This window comes from Portunus trituberculatus, chromosome 17 (genome assembly GCF_017591435.1).
Source record: "Portunus trituberculatus isolate SZX2019 chromosome 17, ASM1759143v1, whole genome shotgun sequence".
NCBI lineage: Eukaryota > Metazoa > Arthropoda > Malacostraca > Decapoda > Portunidae > Portunus > Portunus trituberculatus.
The window spans coordinates 18015699-18034699 of record NC_059271.1 but is presented as its reverse complement, the minus strand read 5'-3'; the positions used below and the strand labels follow the sequence as shown (position 1 = coordinate 18034699).

Genomic DNA, 19001 nt, shown 5'->3' with positions numbered 1-19001 from the left:
GAGAGAGAGAGAGAGAGAGAGAGAGAGAGAGAGAGTGGGAATGATATTTCTCGCATGTAAAGGCATACTCGCTATTTTCAATCTCTTCTCTAACTTTAAGCAGGAAAAAAAAAATAAATCATCAAACTTAGGTAAAAATTCCCTAGCTGTATTCTTAATGTGTGTGTGTGTGTGTGTGTGTGTGTGTGTGTGTGTGTGTGTGTGTGTGTGTGTGTGTGTGTGTGTGTGTGTGTGTGTGTGTGTGTTAATATTTGAGATGGGTTTTGCTATTATTTTTTTTTTCTTCTATTACAATATTATCATTACAACAACAACTACTACTACTACTACTACTACTACTACTACTACTACTACTACTACTACTACTGCTCCTCCTACTACTACTACTACTGCTGCTACTACTACTACTACTACTACTACTACTACTACTACTACTACTACTACTACTACTACTACTACTACTACTACTACTACTACTACTACTACTACTACTACTACTACTACTACTACTACTACTACTACTACTACCACTACCACAATCATACTACTATTACCTTGACAAACATCACCATCATCCCCACGACCACCACCACCAAAATAAAATACCTATCCAAGTTAAATCAGGTTTTCATAAAGTCTTGGTGGTGATGAGGGCTAATGATGCCTTTTCACGTGGAGTCAGAAAGGGTGCAAAGAACGGAGCAGGTAAGGTAAAGAAGCGGACTCAAGTTGGGTACTCAGGCGGGGACGAACTATCTGCTACACGGCTACTCATACACACCCACCGACGTTCAAACTCTATGTACATTACACGTCAGTTTTCCTTCCTCGTATCACTGAAACCACCAGCACATAAGACTATAAGAACATAAGAAATTTAAGGAAGCTGCAAGAGCTCACCAATTAAGCCTAAATGTGGCGGTCTCTGTGTGAACAAAACTACCTAAATCCACGTATCATCCTCATCCATAAAATTGTTTAATCTTTTAATTACATCCCTATTGACTCAACACTAACAACATTATTACTGAGTCCGTTCCATTCATCAACCACTCTGTTAGAGAACCAGTTCCTTCCCATTTCTTTCCTGAATGCCTACTGATCCTAAGAACTATGCTTATGTCCTTTTTGCTATAACACTTATACCATTAAAATACTTATATCAGGTCCTCTTAACCTACACCTCTCTAAAAATCTAAAGAATCTATCTTCAATTCGTTACGTATCCTCATTCCTGTATCCTTTTAGACATTCTCCTTTTGTACTAATTCTAATAGAACTATATTCTTTCTATATTGTTGGGACAAGAACTGTATCTAGATGCGGTGTGACCACTGCCAAATACAACTTTAAAATTACTATGAGACTTTTGCATTTAGCACTCTTGGAAATTAATCTCAGTATTTCCCTTATTTCTAAACTCTATGCATTGTTTTCTTAGACCGAGATCGGAGCTAACTATTGTTACGTTCACCGGTTAAACTGGTAAGATTGGCATCGGAGAGCCGGTGAACAATAACAATAAAAAAAACACTGCAGGTTCAACTGGTGAGGAAATGTAAAGGGGTCACTTTAAAAAGCTACTTTAATAACCCATAATGAAATTGACACATATATAACAAGAAACATGAAACACATATATAACATGAAACACAGGAAAATGACATACACATATACATATAACACAGTAATAAATACAACAATAAAGAACCCAACTTAATACCTAACGATAATCCTAATCCTATATAGAGGCAATGTGGAAAACACGGACGAGGGAAGTGATACTTATGCGGTGTCGCAGTGGTGAAATGCTGGGTGATGGTTGATCCCACGGCAGAACCAAGAGGCGTTGTGTTCACTGGTTGAGGCTTGGATCTCAACTGCCAATCCAGAAAACCAAGAGCTGGCTCAACACTTTCGGTTGAGTCGAAAGGGCCGCGTGAATCCAACTTCGGGACAGTAGCCGGGCTTCATGAAACGGTGACGTGGAAGGTTCACGAGACGGTGGCGTGGAAGGTTCACGAGACGGTGACGTGGAAGGGGAGGCGGAGAGGTGGCGAACGAGGTAACAAGCGGAGGAGGTGATGGTAGTAATGCATGTTACGGGCGGGCCGTAACATTTCCTCCCCCCCTAAGACCTCCGTAATGGGCTCATGAAGGAGGTGAGACGGGAGATCTTGATAAGGCGTCGGCGATGATGTTGTCCACCCCCAACCACCAGACACAGCACCTCGCAAAGGAAGAACCTGCAGAAGCTTGAAGCGCACATCGGAGGAGACGATGACGAGGAGGCGATACACGAGCCAGACAGCGGTGATGGTGGTGAGAGAGACCAGCCAGAACCAGATGAAAATGTAGATCTTCTCGTTGATGATGTTAACCGCCAGCACACACATGGTGTCGTGGGTCTCGATGGTTCCCGAAGGGCCGAACTTCCTGAAGGTGCACTTGGTGACTCTGGGGAAGATGCGTGTCATGGGATCGATGCGCTTCTCGGGGTCCATGTCAGGGAAGTTGATGACCTCCGTGCCGTAGGTGAGGAAGGTGCCGCCCAGGAACAGGTCGGTGAAGTAGATGTTGCCCTCCAAGTCCTGAGTTATGTAATTTATAGCCCTCTGGAAGGTGGCGGGAGCATTAGACACGCAAAGGGCATCACTTGGTATTGGTATAGTCCGAAGGGAGTGATGAAGGCGGATATTATTTGGGCCTCGTCCGAGAGGGGAATCTGGTAGTAACCTTTAAGCAAGTCTATAGTGGTTACAAATTTGGCTACTCCTATACTATCTATAAGGTCCTCTATCAAGGGCAATGGGTAGGAGTCTGGCAATAACTTTTAAGATCAGACTGTTGTGAAGGTGTTAAGGAAAGAAACACCTCATCCAGGTTGGACATGATTTGGCTGTTTGAGGGGCGTCCTTTAGGTGACGAGAAGAGGAATTCGATGTCGGACTCTTCCTCGGGGGGCACAGGACCAGACTCCTTTCCTATCAGACATACAGGTACAGCGCGAGACAAGTCGTCCTCTGGTTCTCTGGAGTGGTAAGGTTTCATTAGATTAATATGAACAAGTTGGGAATCCTTACGACGGTCAGGAGTGTGGACCACATAATTTAATGGACTTAGTTTTTGAGCCACAACATAAGGTCCCATGAACTTACTGTGAAGAGCATTGCCTGGAGTGGGGAGAAAAGTAAAACCTTGTCTCCTGGTTTGAAACTTCTCATGACAGATTTGGGAAGAGAATTCTGTTGCATTTTAGTTTGAGATTTGAGGAAGTTTGATTTAGCAAAAGATCTGACTTCACTGATTTTATTCTTAAGGTTACTGATGTAGTCAGACACACTGGGGCTTGAAGGAGTATTTTGAGTAAACCATTGATCCTTTAATATTTTGAGAGGCCCCCTGATCTGTCTACCATAGAGTAATTCAAAAGGGAGTAACCTAAAGAATCTTGAGGAGATTCTCTTAAAGCGAAGAGAAGGAAAGAAATACTTTCATCCCAGTCTCCTTGATGCTCCAAGCAATACTTCTTCATCATGGATTTTAATGTTTGGTGAAACCGCTCCAGACAGCCTTGGGATTGGGGTGGTAAGCCGAGGAGGTAACATGGTCGATGTTTAGCTCATTCACTATCTGTTGGAAAAAATGGCTAGTGAAATTGCTACCCTTGTCAGACTGAATTTGTTTTGGAATTCCTACCGAGGTGAAAAAATGTATTAGATGTTTTACAATGGTCTTTGATGTGATGTTCTTAAGAGGGAATGCTTCAGGGTACCTGGTAGTGGGATCCATGAGGGTTAACAAATACTGATTCCCTCGTTTGGTTTTGGGTAAGGGCCCTACGCAGTCTAGTATGATCTTTTCGAAGGGCTCCGTCTGAACTGGAATAGGCGTCAGAGGAGCTGGCACAAGGCGTTCGTTAGGCTTACCCACAACTTGACATATGTGACATGTTTTTACATAGTGTGACACATCCTTTTTCATTCCTGGCCAAAAAAATGTTGAAGAGCCTTCTTGTAGGTTTTTGGATGCCTAGATGACCTGACAATCCATCATGAGCTAGTTCTATAATGGCTGGTCTTACAGACAAGGGATGACAACTTGATGTGTTTCTGACCAGGTGTCTAGTTGTTTCAGTTCAGGAGGTCTGTAGGCACGCATCAGGACTCCTTCCTGATAATAAAAACAAGGCAATTTAGACATATCCTTTGTCTCACTGGCCACATGTCTGATCTTAGCCAAAGTGAGATCCTGTTCCTGAGCATTAATCAAATTCTCCTTTGAAATGATGTCATTATACAAGTTGTCAGTAGAGGCAATCATTGGTGGAGGAGGTGATGAAAGGGCAGGGGACTTGGACTGAGACCTGGTGACTGCACACACTGGGAAGAAGTGAGGGATGTTTCGTCCAGGGTCTTAGTGGGACTTTCTGTTAAGGGAGAATCAAGAACAATTAAGTTTGGAACAGCCAAGTTACCCGCAAGATCATTACCCAGTACAAGATGTACCCCGGTACTGGCAGTTCACCAGGTTTAATGGCTACCTCAACCTCTCCTGAAATGAACGGGCACTGTAAGCTAATATTAGCCAAGGGATAGGAGAGCTGTGATTCGAGACCTGTAAGGATCACCTTCTCCCCAGTGAAAGCCTGTTTGATGTTAGGGATGACATCTTCCCTTAAGATGGATTGGGCAGCACCTGTATCACGCAGAACCTTGATATTTATTGCCTTGTCTTTACCATCAGTCAGGGACACTTTACCTTGATACATGTACGAGTCATAAAGTTCTAGAGGAGAGTTGACAGGGTTAGCTAGGGCCACTGGTTTCTTGTTCTCAAATGTGTTAGGTCTAGGGGCCACAAAAGAAAATTGACGTTGAGAACCCTTGCAATTTGGGTGTCTACATTTCTGGATCGTGTGACCTGGCTTCTTACAGTATGTACACCAGGGGGAATTATATGCATTTGGCGAGAATCCGGTTGGCTTACCACCCGCGCCCCAAAACCTTCCCCAAAGGAGGACCTAACATTAGACAGTGAACCACGACCTCTACTACCCAGGGATCCCATCAACAAAGCAAACGCATCAGCCACTTTAGCGGCAGACATAAGCTCACTCTCTCCCGTTCTTCCACATGCCTCAGAATATTAAATGGTAACTTGTTCTTCCATTCTTCCAGGACCATTAGATTGAGCAACTCCGAAAAGGTGGTAATGTTAAGGGCGGCTAACCATTTCTTAAATTGTCTTAGTTTCTCACTAGCGAATTCAACATAGGTGTGAGACTCTGGTTTCACATACTTTCGAAACTGCTGTCTGTATCCATCAGAAGTGATAGAGTAGGCGTCTAGAATGTTACCTTTGATCTCTTCATATTCTACCTCATCACTAAGGCCGTTGTATACCCTATAAGCTTTTCCTACTAGCTTAGGGACAAGGAGAGACACCCACTGATCCTTGGGCCATTTATTCCTATGAGCAATGCTCTCAAAAGCGCGAAATGACCCGTCAACATCAGATTCATCAAAAGGGGGAACTAGCGGAGCAGCTGTAGCAGGATTAAAGCTTGCTAACTGTTTCTTTATATCTATTTCTTCCCTCTAAACTTAGCGTCATTTCGTAGGGTTAACTCCTGAATTTCTAACTCTTTCTCCTGCCTTCTAAGTTGTAACTGAAATTCTCTTTTAGACTTTTCTGCCTGTAGTTGCATTTGTTTTTCCTGCATCCGGTATTCTAGTTTAAGCTTCTCAATTTCCCATTGACTTATCCTACTCTTATCCTGTTCTTCCTGGGGACTGTGTATTATAGTCCTCGTAGAGGCTGACATGGGAGTTAACTCTTCTATGGCATTTCCTAGCAACTGACCTTCTTGCACTAGATGTTCAACAACTACATTCTTAATGACCTCTTTAGTCATCTGAGACGTGATGGGAACATCAAAATGTTTAGCGATGGCTTTCCATTGGTCCTTCTTTATATTAGCATATTTAAGTTGTTCCAGAGAAGGGTCGGCACAAAATCTTCAACGTTAAACTGAGCGGAAGCCATATTAAATAGATGTTAAACCACAACAAAAAAATGATAAGCGAATTACTTAAGTGAGGAACTTGGCAGAGTGATAATAAAGGCAACCTTGGAAATTACCTAGATTATACTTAAGTAAACACTTATGAGTACAATCACTAATGAGGGGTAAACTAGAGAGTTACGGCATTAAGAGGGATCCGGATTACTCTAGTTACGAGACTTGAGAGTGAGGAGCGAATTGTACTGAGACTTGTTATTGATAAGGAGGCGGATTAGTCTGAGAGACTAGTTAAAATGGCCGATTCTAACTAGCGAGAAAAATGATCCGCGAAGTGAGGGCATTGAGGGTTCGCATGAACATATGATGATCCCAACACTTGGATAACACTTATTACACACCTGCCTATGTGCAAAAACTAGAGATAAGTGCTATCGGTGAACACGCCTTTCTACCTGGTTTCCTGCTCTACCACTGCTATGCGATACCAATGAAAGTCACGAAGCACGTTTAACCCAAAAGGAGCCACTTGAACGCACAAAGGTAAATTTAAACCACACGCAGAGTAAGTCACAGAAAAAAACACATCAGAGTCACAACACCACAGAAACACAAGCAATCACAGAAAAAAGTCACTGGAAAAATGGAACACTGAACATGGGTTATAATGGTCCTGTCACGGTCGCCAATTGTTACGTTCACCGGTTAAACTGGTAAGATTGGCATCGGAGAGCCGGTGAACAATAACAATAAAAAAAACACTGCAGGTTCAACTGGTGAGGAAATGCAAAGGGGTCACTTTAAAAGCTACTTTAATAACCCATAATGAAATTGACACATATATAACAAGAAACATGAAACACAGATATATAACATGAAACACAGGAAAATGACATACACATATACATATAACACAGTAATAAATACAACAATAAAGAACCCAACTTAATACCTAACAATAATCCTAATCCTATATAGAGGCAATGTGGAAAACACGGACGAGGGAAGTGATACTTATGCGGTGTCGCAGTGGTGAAATGCTGGGTGATGGTTGATCCCACGGCAGAACCAAGAGGCGTTGTGTTCACTGGTTGAGGCTTGGATCTCAACTGCCAATCCAGAAAACCAAGAGCTGGCTCAACACTTTCGGTTGAGTCGAAAGGGGCCGCGTGAATCCAACTTCGGGACAGTAGCCGGGCTTCATGAAACGGTGACGTGGAAGGTTCACGAGACGGTGGCGTGGCAGGTTCACGAGACGATGACGTGGAAGGGGAGGCGGAGAGGTGGCGAACGAGGTAACAAGCGGAGGAGGTGATGGTAGTAATGCATGTTACGGGCGGGCCGTAACACTATAACTCTTAAATATTTTTTTTTTCATATTCTGAACCTACAAGGAGCTTGTTGGATTTCCTACGCTAAGTACTTTGCATTTGTTAATATTAAACTGCTTTTGCCATCTGTCTGTCTATTCCTTCATCCTATCTATATCTGCCTGCAAGGCGATGGCATCCGAATCTGATCTAATTATTCTACCTATCTTGGTGTTATCCGCAAATTTACTAATATCACTACTAATTCAACTATACAAATCATTAAAATATATCAAGAAAAACAATAGCACTAAAACTGATCCCTGTAACACCCCACTAATTCCTTGGTCCCATTCGGAATTAAAGCAGTTTATTACAACTCTCTGGCAACTATCTAACCACGACTTGATCCAGCCTAATATTTTCCTCTGTCCCGTGCGCCCTTACCTCCTATAGCATTCAGTGGTCCTTACACTAAACCTATTACTAATGATTGTGATTAATTAATAATATCCATTCATAACGACTCTATTTTGTTATCTGTTTTAATTTTACTGTTAATGCAACATTGCAACATGTTCGTAACGTACAGCGCTAGACTTTCTGCTTTCCTTTTCTTCCTGTCCTTATGGATTAGTGTATAACCATCAATTTTAACCTCCGAATTAAAGTACTTTCCCTGATATGTCAAGCAAGTTTCTGCTTAAGCAATAATATCAACATTTTCATTACACGCTGTTCCTCTAAGTAAATATATCTTACTCAAAATACTTCTACAATTTGCGTAATAAACACTGAAGCTATTCCTCGCCTTCATTGAGCTGGTTACTTTTCTAGATTTAATCATTCTGTCTTTCCTATTGTTCCTATTCTGCAAGAAGTAAGAAAAGAATTTTTCTACCTGACATTACCGCATCAACTCCGGTAGGGAACACTAACCTACATGTGCCGCAGGACATGGGTACGGCTGGGCAGCATGTACCAGGAGGAGGAGGAGGAGGAGGAGGAGGAGGAGGAGGAGGAGGAGGAGGAGGAGGAGGAGGAGGAGGAGGAGGAGGAGGAGGAGGAAGAAGGAAGAAAATGAGGAGGAAGACGATAGCGTGATAACTCAGATATAAAAGGGCATCTGGAAAATTGTGTGTTACGGTCATGGATGTTTGATATTTGTGACTAGAACACATACATACATACAAACACACACACACACACACACACACACACACACACACACACACACACACACACACACACTACTGCCAAATTTCCTATACATTCTTTTCCTTTATACTTATGGCACAAAGAAAATTGATAAGTTTTCTTACAGTTGTAAATACAAAAAGTTCCATATAACTATCAAAATTTGTGGGCTTTACCTGCAAAATTCATTATTCTTCCGAGAAAGCATGAAGAGAATATTAAACCAAAGCAAAAGGGAGGGAGAAATAAAAAGCAGTTGGAAGATATGAACAGAGAGGAGGGGAGAGAGGTAGAGGCAGAGAAGAGAGTCTGAGCAGCATCAACCATAAAGGTCAACAACTGAAATATATCCTTGGGCACAACGGGAAAGGCAGGCTCTCTCTCTCTCTCTCTCTCTCTCTCTCTCTCTCTCTCTCATAACCAGTCCGCTACGCCGTCTTCCTGCAGTCCGCCACTCAAACCAAGCCGATTTATTCTCTTGCTTTAATCTTTTCAAGCTGTACGATCCTTAATCCATCGATATGCGTCGGAATTTCTATTTTTCCTAATATCTAAATTGGCTGTGAGCTTATTTTTCTGACTTTCTCTACCTAAGACTTTTTCAATGATTGGGTGTCACTGGTTATCAATAATGTATTCTTCGATGCAGGTGACAAGATACTTCACTCACTGCCCTTCGTCTTACTTTTCTATGTAACAGGGAGACTGGTCAAGGGCAAATAGGGGATAAAAAAGCAGGCTGAAATTATTTAGGTGCACAGAATAAGGATGACAGTACATGACATCATATAACAAGACCACGGAAGCGGAAGACATACATTTATCAAGTTCAGATGACCAAAAGCCTCAGAAACAACATTGAGAGAAAGGAAAAGTTGCTCCACTGACGTGCTTTCATTCCTTTGCAGACATCATCTACAGACACACTCTTCACATTGACGATTTTCAAGTGGATCTGGAAATCGTTGACATCTCCTCAAGGCCAGTAAGTAGACAATCGCACAAGAACTATTACACCATACATAAAATGAAGGAATTTAGTTTTAAGTTCATTCCTGGACACCCAACTCAGGTCTTGTAGGTCTGGGAGGGATGGAAAGGCTTATGTGTTCCGGCAGATGTTAGGTCATATTAAAGGTGAGCACGGCACAGACTCACCTGGCTAAGGGTAAGCCGCACACCTTTCTCATTCAAGCGTATTTGTTTGTTGCTGAAGTTACTTGACCTTGTTGCATAATTCAAATCAACAAGTGTGTGTGTGTGTGTGTGTGTGTGTGTGTGTGTGTGTGTGTGTGTGTGTGTGTGTGTGTGTGTGTGTGTGTGTGTGTGTGTGTGTGTGTGTGTGTGTGTGTGTGTGTGTGTGTGTGTGTGTGTGTGTGTGTGTGTGTGTGTGTATACATGCGCAAGTGTATATGTGTGGAATAAGAAAGTATATATATCATAAGTCTTTGATGTGACTCTATTCGCACCATCAACTCTCATATAGTTAATGAAGTCAATGAAATACTATCACACCACCACCTTCCTCAGGGGGACAACACTCTGCCCACCATGGAGATTTGCCAGTGCGACTGTTACTTGGTGGTGTACAGTGTAGCTGAGAGAGACACATTCCTCACCGCAAACCAGCTGCTTCACGCCATCTTCAAGCTGCGCCCACACTCCCCTCGACCTCCCATCACACTTCTCGGAAACAAGCAGGATCTGGAGCATTCCAGACAGGTAAAGTAAACAATTTAATCATGCAATTTTAATTTTCAGATATATGTGTTCACTTTACATGGCGGAATTTCTCGCTACGCTGCCTTGCACCTCGGGACAGCTGTAGTTTGGTCCTGCAGTAAATTTCGTTGAGGTAAACCATCTAACTTACTGAGGATTATCCATCGGCATGTGAGGGCGCGACCAGGCCTGTGTAGAGGAAAGAGAAGGTGTAGGAGATATAAATGACTAAAAATTGAATGTATATTTAATGTTGAGGTCAGAGCTGGACGATCTCTTTCCGCCTGGCTTGTCCACCAAGGCCTCCGCCTCCACGCGAGCTACGACCTGTGGTGCCATAAGGCGTAGGGGCCTTGAAAGGTGAAGAAGGCCAGGCGGTGACCTTCAGTCTTCGCCATCACCTTGAGTGGCGCCTCCATGAAGCGCCTGTATTGCCTGGAAAGCTTTACTGGCACTAATTCTTATGATCGCCGGCGGCCATATTACAGAATCGTATGGTCATTGAAGACACTCAGTAATAATGAAATTTCATTACATATGTCACATGACATACGCAATGCATCTGTCACTATTTACGAGGTATCCATTCAGAAAAGTATTACCAAGATTTTTCTCACAGGCAGCTTATGGCTGTGAATATATTTTTTAAATTTTTTAGTCATTCAGGAAAATGAAAAGAAGTGTTTCTTATTGTACTTCTTTCAAAGAAATAAAAAAAATGAAAATATGTAAGATTGGACTGCATATTGTAAACACAACATTTACATGCAGTCCAGGAAGTATGTAGGAAGATCGGTTCATTTATATACTCAAACTGATTCGTTTATAGAACAAAGTGAAAAAGATGAGTGCGTGACCTCTGAAGACCATGTAACCTAGGGACAAGTGTCGCACAATAACATCATTCCTAAACTATTCATGAAATATTATCCCGTCATCTCTTGTTTGGACCACTAAATGCGACACAGGAAACCTTCATATAATACCCTTCAAATTAATGATGCCACGAGACATCATACTCTAGACTGGGGTACAGCAACATGGCAGCTGCTCTGAACAGCGCCAACTAGCGGCAGTCACATGAGTCACTGTTTATGTGGGTTGGAATAACCTCTTCAGATTTGTAAGGGAGGGCACCACCTGACCGAGGCTCCTCGGCTGCTGACCCGCGCATCACGCTGCTTTCTAACGGGTGGCGGCTTCACGCTTCGCCGCCTGTACACAAACAAGTTAAATATGTTGTCGAGCTTCTTGCAACAGTTTGTATCATTGCTATTAGTGTCGGTCAGCACCTTGCAATGTAGGTGGGGGACTGACAAAGTGGACTTACACACACATACGCACACGCAAAAGCATCCATACACAAGCACACATACACACCCACAAGCGCGCAAACATACACACGCACACGCGCGACCACACACACACACACACACACACACACACACACACACACACACACACACAAACACACACACACTACAAAACGCTTAAACAATAAGAAAAGATCCATTATAAAACAGAATGAAGAAACATAGGGGAGAAGAAGGGTGAATAAGAAAGTTAAAGGGAAGGTACATGTTCTCTCAGCAACCCTCGTGACCTTGTGACCTCTTCGTGGCTGGCTTCCTTTAATACGGTAGTGACCCTGGAGGGGAGGCGCCCTTGTTCGGTCATAACATAAATCAGCGCAAGAATAGGGCGGTAACCTAGTGTTCTGTGAGTGTCTGTCGATGTTCTGTAATCTGCGTGTCGGGAGGGTGGAGTTTGAGGAGTTAGTATTAGATTAGCAACTTAATCAGCTTATATCGCCTTTAGTTAAACTCTAGAGGTAAAATTACAAGATTAATTCCCACCAAGTCAATACGAAGTGGTGTGAACCTACGTGACGGTGTTGAAGTTAACGGTGGTGAGCTCTTCTACTCCGACTGGTCCTGTTGTTAATGGTGGTGATGGTGTTGGTAATGGTGGTGGCAGTGGTGGATATGAAGTGAAGCAGTGGAGATGGTAGTGAAATTCTTTCTGGTGATGGGGAGAGAGATAATGCCAAGGTCATGTTTGTTGTTGTTATTGTAGATGATGCTGATGGCAGTGGCAGTAATGCTGACACTGGATGCGAAGCGACGTGGAGGCGGTGTTGAAATTCTTCTGGTGGTGGACAAAGGTAATGTCGAGGCTATCGCTGGTGCTGCTCTTGTGAATGTTGATGGTGTGGCGTGAGGTCTAGGCATCTTTAATTCCCCTCGCAGGAGAGAACACAGCACCTTTGCTCACCGCAGGAATCATCACAGCCTTGCTCGGCCGTCACCCTCCCTTGATGACTTAAACATCCGTAATCTCTCCTCTCCGTGACTTTCTGGAAGTGAAGGTATTTCAGGAATAAACATAACTTCTGTGACGCGATGATGACTACTGGACGATACCATACAGTGAAATCACACAAGATGCACACACTTACACATTCACACACGTACATGCATCCCTGCCGTATACACCACACCATGGTAAGCATTTCTATGTTCAAGACAATAAAAATTGTATGTAATTTGAAGCAAAGGTAAAAGCAGGAAGAGACGCCGTAATAAATAGTGTTTGACCTCTGCAAGTCCACGTCCCACCCGACAAGGCAAGAAAATACATGAAGCTCATCCACGCTTACTTAAGGCAAGCAGAGAAGAATGTAAGAAGATCGCACCGCTCGTTAAACATCAGACATAGGAGTGTGTGGTGACTGTACATATATGTGTAAACTCCACGTGTACTAATTGGCCTTGAGTATAACCTGCAATCTCTATCTAGAAACAACCTCTGCGTCTTTTAACAGGAAAAACAAGTGATGTTATTCCTCACCACACCAGGCTGCTCAACTGATATGAAAGGCAGCGATAGCTGGATGACAGATAACTTCAAACCAGAGACGAATAGTAGTTGTACTAATAGAGGCCAAGGAGGAGGAGGAGGAGGAGGAGGAGGAGGAGGAGGAGGAGGAGGAGGAGGAGGAGGAGGAAGAGCCTCATTCAAGGCATCACCTGCGCCACAACACCTTTCTAGTATCTGGCCTTCCATACTGCGCTCCACTTCCCAGGCTCTTCATCAATACGCTTCTAGGTCGACAAGTCGCGTAATGCCTGCAGTCGTTGCGTGTGTTTGTGTTAGTGAAATGGAAAGCTACCTTCTACTTCACTGCTTCTAGTGATTGGGTGAAGCGAGGGGGCTATAATTGTAAAGAGCAAGTTCTTCAAACGAGGAAAAGGTAGGATTCCGCTTTCAATGCACGCCAATTACGTCAATAATATAGTGAGTCGTGACGCTGCTACTCTTTCATCGCTGCAGTCCAAAGCGCCATACACGACCGCTATGGAAGAAAGGTCCAGCTTCTTTTCGAGACGTTTTGCGATTGCCCTCTTATTCATTACCGGGTACTGGAGCGCCTTGCCTCACGTGTGATGAGCAGAGGGGGAAATTGCAGTGAGAAGCGAGCAGGACGACTGGGTGGTGCTATGGGACGATGATAAGGAGGAGGAGGAGGAGGAGGAGGAGGAGGAGGAAGAGGAGGAGGAGGAGGAGGAGGAGGAGGAGGAGGAGGAGGAGGAGGAGGAGGAGGAGGAGGAGGAGGAGGAGGAGGAGGAGGAGGAGGAGGAGGAGGAGGAGGAGGAGGAGGAGGAGGAGGAGGAGGAGGAGGAGGAGGAGGAGGAGGAGGAGGAGAAGGAGGAGGAAGAGAAGGAGAAGGAGAAGGAGAAGGAGAAGGAGGAGGAGGAGGAGGAGAAGGAGAAGAAGAAGCATGGGCGACAAAGAGGGGGAAGTAAATCATTTGAGGAGACTAAAACATTATTCCAATTTTGTACAGAGGTGGCGCAGAGGAATAGAAAAGATTTAAGATTTGCCATTAAGACTAAATACAAAACAAAAGCAGAATTCCTCACTTTCAAATATTCGCAATACATTACATGACATTCTACAATTACAACTTACTCCACAGGGTTTGGCAATGGCAATGCAATGGATCTCCTTCAACCCCTTCCACACGTACGCATGCACTAACTCAACACCCACAGCAACGTCACCACACAAGGCTGGCAGTCTTACGCCTCGCTGGTCGAATCCCTGAATGAGCACAGTACCTCCGTTCACGACTGAAGTCAGATTTCGAGCTGCAAATTTGTACCTTCTGCTTTTATCACATGAATTAAGAAAGGCCGCCACCAAAACACAGGTGTTGGCGAATGCTGCGCAGCCTGTAATATGAATTTGGCGGCCTTCAGTCTCTATAAAGGCACAGCACAGCATGAGTCAAGGGCACGTGGCTAATAGTCTTTCTTTAACAATATTGAACTTAATTTGTATTCGTCTTGAGGCATGTGGGCCGTTATGGCGGCTCCTAGAGCAGACAGACATCTCTTTTGGTAACTGAGAAGAGCCGCCTTGCCATCATCCCCGCCATGTGCAGTGAGCCGAGGATGTTCCGTCAATACTTCTAAGGGTCGACGGAGCGGCGGACAGTCGGTTACCAGACGCCGGCGACGCTAACCATGCCTGCGCCTCAATGGCCACACTGATGGCAGCGGCTGGGCCTTCCACAGTTTAAAAGAAACTTGGGAAAAGAGTTGTGAGGGGGAAAGTAATATTCCAATAATGATGAGGGTGAAAGCGAAACAGGTAACATGCGAACAGCTTCCTCTTCCTCTTTGACTAATTCTACTTTTCTATTGTGCAGGTCAGTCCAGAGGAAGGCGCCACTACATCCACTGTGTTCGGCTGCGACTTCGCTGAAGTGTCTGTAGCGGAGACCAGCGAGGACATCGTTCCTGTCTTCACCTCCCTCATCAGGCGGGCCCGAGAGGCTGCCTGCTTGTGTCCAGCCTCCCTGACCTCGCCCCTCAACAGAATGCGCTCACCTTTACCTGCGTTGTGCCGGCACGTCGACGGCAGGACATGTAGGCTTTGCTTTTACAAAGGGAAGGAATTGAAGGACTGGGGTAGTATGCGCAGTGGCGGGCCCAGCAGGACATGGAGCGATATTGATGGACGAGTGGGTGTGCCAGCCACAGAGGAGGAAAACATGAATATAAAAAATTGCCGAAACAAAAAACAAGTGTCCAGGTCGTTAAGTTCTCCTCTTCAAAACACGAAAAGTTTGTCTTCCCAAAATTTGATCAAAGAATCACCTGAGTCTCAATTGTGTTCACGGGTGTCCCAAACTCCACAAACGAAGGAAGAAAATGCAACACCTCAACCGGATAGTATTTTATCTGCAAGAAAAGAAACCAGTGCCAAGAATATCGAAGCTCCATCCGGACACGCCCCGCTCGCTAGATCTTTCAGTTCTCCAGACGGATGGAGTGAGGGGGAGCTGGACGGTGAGGATTTCTCCCACTCCAGCTCCAAATTAATCAGAAATTCTCCAGACATTTTCGCGCAAATAAAGCTACAGCCTACGACTTTACCACTGTTTACGAGAGGAAGGTCCTTTATAATGGACTCAGTAAGGACGGAGCGAAGCCATGAGTGTCAATGTGGAATCCAGAAGCGCACACGATCCTTCAAAAGCAGCGGCAAGGTGGAGATCGTTACACTGAAGAAGGCTGAGAACAAACAATGCAACAAAGAGGGCACAGCCAAACTTCCCCTCGGAGGAGCCGCCTACCACGAGAACTCGCCATCCAAAATATTCACCAATAAACTCTTGAAGCGCGAAAACGGCATCAACCAAAGAGACAGACTTGAGGAAAAACAGCCCTCCACGCTCTCCCTCCCAGCGGCGTCCAGAACTCCTCGCTCTCCAAGGTGGCTTCCCCTGGACAGCCTGGACGCCTCGGTAGAGGACGGGTGCAACTTGCCCAACAGCAGCCGCCAGAGGAAGTTTTCAGTATTTGGGGTTGGCAGGGCGCTTGGGAATTTCTTGTCCAAAGGCTCTCTGCCCGACCTTCCTCGTGCCACTGCTAACATCTGCGACAAATTTGGATCCTTAAAGAAGACGATTAAGAAGCGTTCAGTGTGAAGCGGCTCCGCGGTTCAAGCACTGCCATGTTCTGTGATATTTTGTAGTGACGATCCTGTACCACAGTGGCCACGCTGGCGATGATGTGTCAGCGCAGTGCCCAAGAGGTTGTGTGTTCAGCATGACACGGTCCAGGACTGAGGTGAAGCAAATTTATCTTCCTATCACAATCTGGTTTGCCGAAATCAAAACCACCACAACCATCACCACACAAAATGTTTGCCTTTATATCTGAGTATCACACACGTGCTTACTTGCTGCCGCAACTGGCTATGGTTTCCAACAAAAACCGATTAAAATTTAGAGCAGTGGTGATGCCAGTGAGCATGACGATCGGGAGTATCGCAACACGCATCGCTGAGTCACGAAAATGATGATAGACAGTTGAGAGGAGCGTTATGGAGAGTCATGCCTATATTCCCATTTCAATCGCACCAACAAAGGTGTATATTGTTTTCTATTATCGTATCCAGCTACAACAATCAAACAGAATAAACAAATTCACTTCTAATAATAATTTGGTATCAAATATTATTTATCATCCTGCAACTTCAGAAAAAAAATAATTATACTATTCATGCAATCTGTCTATAAATGACTAGTTTTGAAAGACGAAAAAATAAAGCTTTCGGTGTTATATACAGAAAAGGATAAATATAAAGCGATAACAGGATGCCCCGCACGAAGAGCCGGCAGAGAGAGCGCAAAGGCAAATACCTCTCCTCATGACAGCCACTATTATAAATAATTAGAAGATGCTCCTGACGGAAATCCTAACAGTGCAACCTATAAAGAGCAAGTTATGCAAATGTTTAGTGGACTCTGCATATCAGTGTGTTCCGACAATTGGCTCTCACCAGGTTAAGCTCCCATAACATGAATCCCTTGGTGGTGGTAGTAGTGGTGGTGGTGAAGCCAAGCACGCCGTCCTCAGTGCACCAGTGCCTCATTCCTGACCTCCACCAACAAGAAAGAAGTTGTGTTCAATATCGCTAAATTGGCTCAGTTCTTAGGCATCAAGAGTCTGATCGCCCGTGAGTGGAAAAGGCTCATCGATGGCGGCTGACAAGCGAGCCAGCGGGCAGCGCGGTTCAGAAGAGCAACTCTCAAGTCTTGTGAGCTCAATCATTGAAAGCAAAGGACCAGCCATGAATACACAAAGCGCAGCTTGCATTCACTTGTATGTACATAACTGTGTGTGTGTGTGTGTGTGTGTGTGTGTGTGTGTGTGTGTGTGTGTGTGTGTGTGTGTGTGTGTGTGTGTGTGTGTGTGTGTGTGTGTGTGTGTGTGTGTGTGTGTGTGTGTGTGTGTGTGTGTGTGTGTGTGTGTGTGTGTGTGTGTGTGTAGTGTCGTATCGTATGTAAGCCAGTATGTATAAATTGTACAAGAAAAAATTAAATAAACTGTCTCCTTAAGAAAAAAAAATGTACCGACCAAACGAAATATTGTTTCAATTTAACCCAACTGACATAATGCGAACGGAATGACAACAAGGAGCAAATTACAGGGAAAAAAAAAACTATATACATCAAGAGATACATTTATTAAACACTATAGTTACATTCATATACAATGCATATACATGTACTCAGCATTACCGTATTCGTCGGATATATTCAATGAAGTATTATAAATTCAGTATGTCCGTAAACTGCCAAGTGATAAAGAGAATACATTAAGAATATAAGGTGTAGCAGTCAAGTAGGAGGAGGCAGTAGACACCTACCAAAACGATAATTACTCTCAGTAAGGTTTGTAACACTGGTTCAGGGTCTGCTGTGACCTTAACATAAAGCCAGCTGTGACCTCACTGAACGTTTCCCTTTGTGTCTCACAACACAAGGGATCAGTTACAGCCTGCCCTATAAAGACAACTCTTTTCATTCACAAAAAACTACATGAATCTAACCATATATACATTCTTCACGCAAAAACTTGAATTGGAAAAAAAAAAAAACATGACTACTTCACCATCCTGGGAGTCACCTTCTGGTGGCATTTCCTTCTCCCTGTTTGTGGACCGGCACCTCAGTGAGCCTTTTCTTCTTGGATCACAGTCTTTGGTGCTCTTGGCCGGGTTTTCCTCTTACATAGAAAAAAAGTAAGTAATATTGCAGTTCTAATAAAGGTAAGATATCAAATCAAGTCATCGATATAGTATTTTTAACTCCGAAGGGAAATGAATTAACAATAACATGTGCAATGCAGCAAGAGATTTGCTATCACAAGGGAAGAGAGAGAAATAGATGAATTTGAGAGCAGAGTTACAAAAACTCTATATTAATGTGTACAAAATAGTGAAAGTGCGGCCGAGCAGAGGGAGGAGCAAGGAGATGTAAACCTGGGCAGGTGGGAGAGGTTGCTTGATGACACGATGACGCGAGGGTTTGGAAGGCCATAAACTGGAGGGTGACTTTGGTATAGTCGGTCCTGGCGAATACTCCAGCCCCAGTGTTGAGGAGTTTAAAGCTCATTTTGAATCAGTGCTGAATCCTCCCATAGGAGCCAATTTCGACAGGGTAGACGTGAGTACGGTCACTATCCCTGTTTTCGATGAGCCTATCTCACCCGCTCAGGTACAGAAACAAGTCCGGCAAATGAAAGTAGATAAAGCGTGCGGGCCAGATTGTCTTCCTCCAGGTGTGTTCTCGGTCCTGCCAACCCAGTGGATGCTCACTCTGACCACTTTATTTTGCAATGTTTTCTTCTCTCAACAATATCCCCAATCATGGGTCAGAGCTAAGGTAT

At 44.1% G+C, this 19001-nt stretch overlaps 1 protein-coding gene across 2 annotated transcripts in view; it reads left to right on the top strand.

The window, feature by feature from the left end:
- Positions 1–17534, top strand: part of LOC123504978 — a 94126-nt gene extending 76592 nt beyond the window's left edge. For both annotated transcript variants that reach the window (XM_045255963.1, XM_045255962.1), the window contains 3 exons: positions 9441–9517; positions 10063–10254; positions 14969–17534. In XM_045255963.1, the coding sequence (XP_045111898.1) occupies positions 9441–9517; positions 10063–10254; positions 14969–16252 (1553 nt within the window). In that variant the 3' untranslated portion in view covers positions 16253–17534. The remainder of the gene's footprint in view (positions 1–9440; positions 9518–10062; positions 10255–14968) is intronic.
- The last annotated feature ends 1467 nt before the right edge of the window (positions 17535–19001 follow it).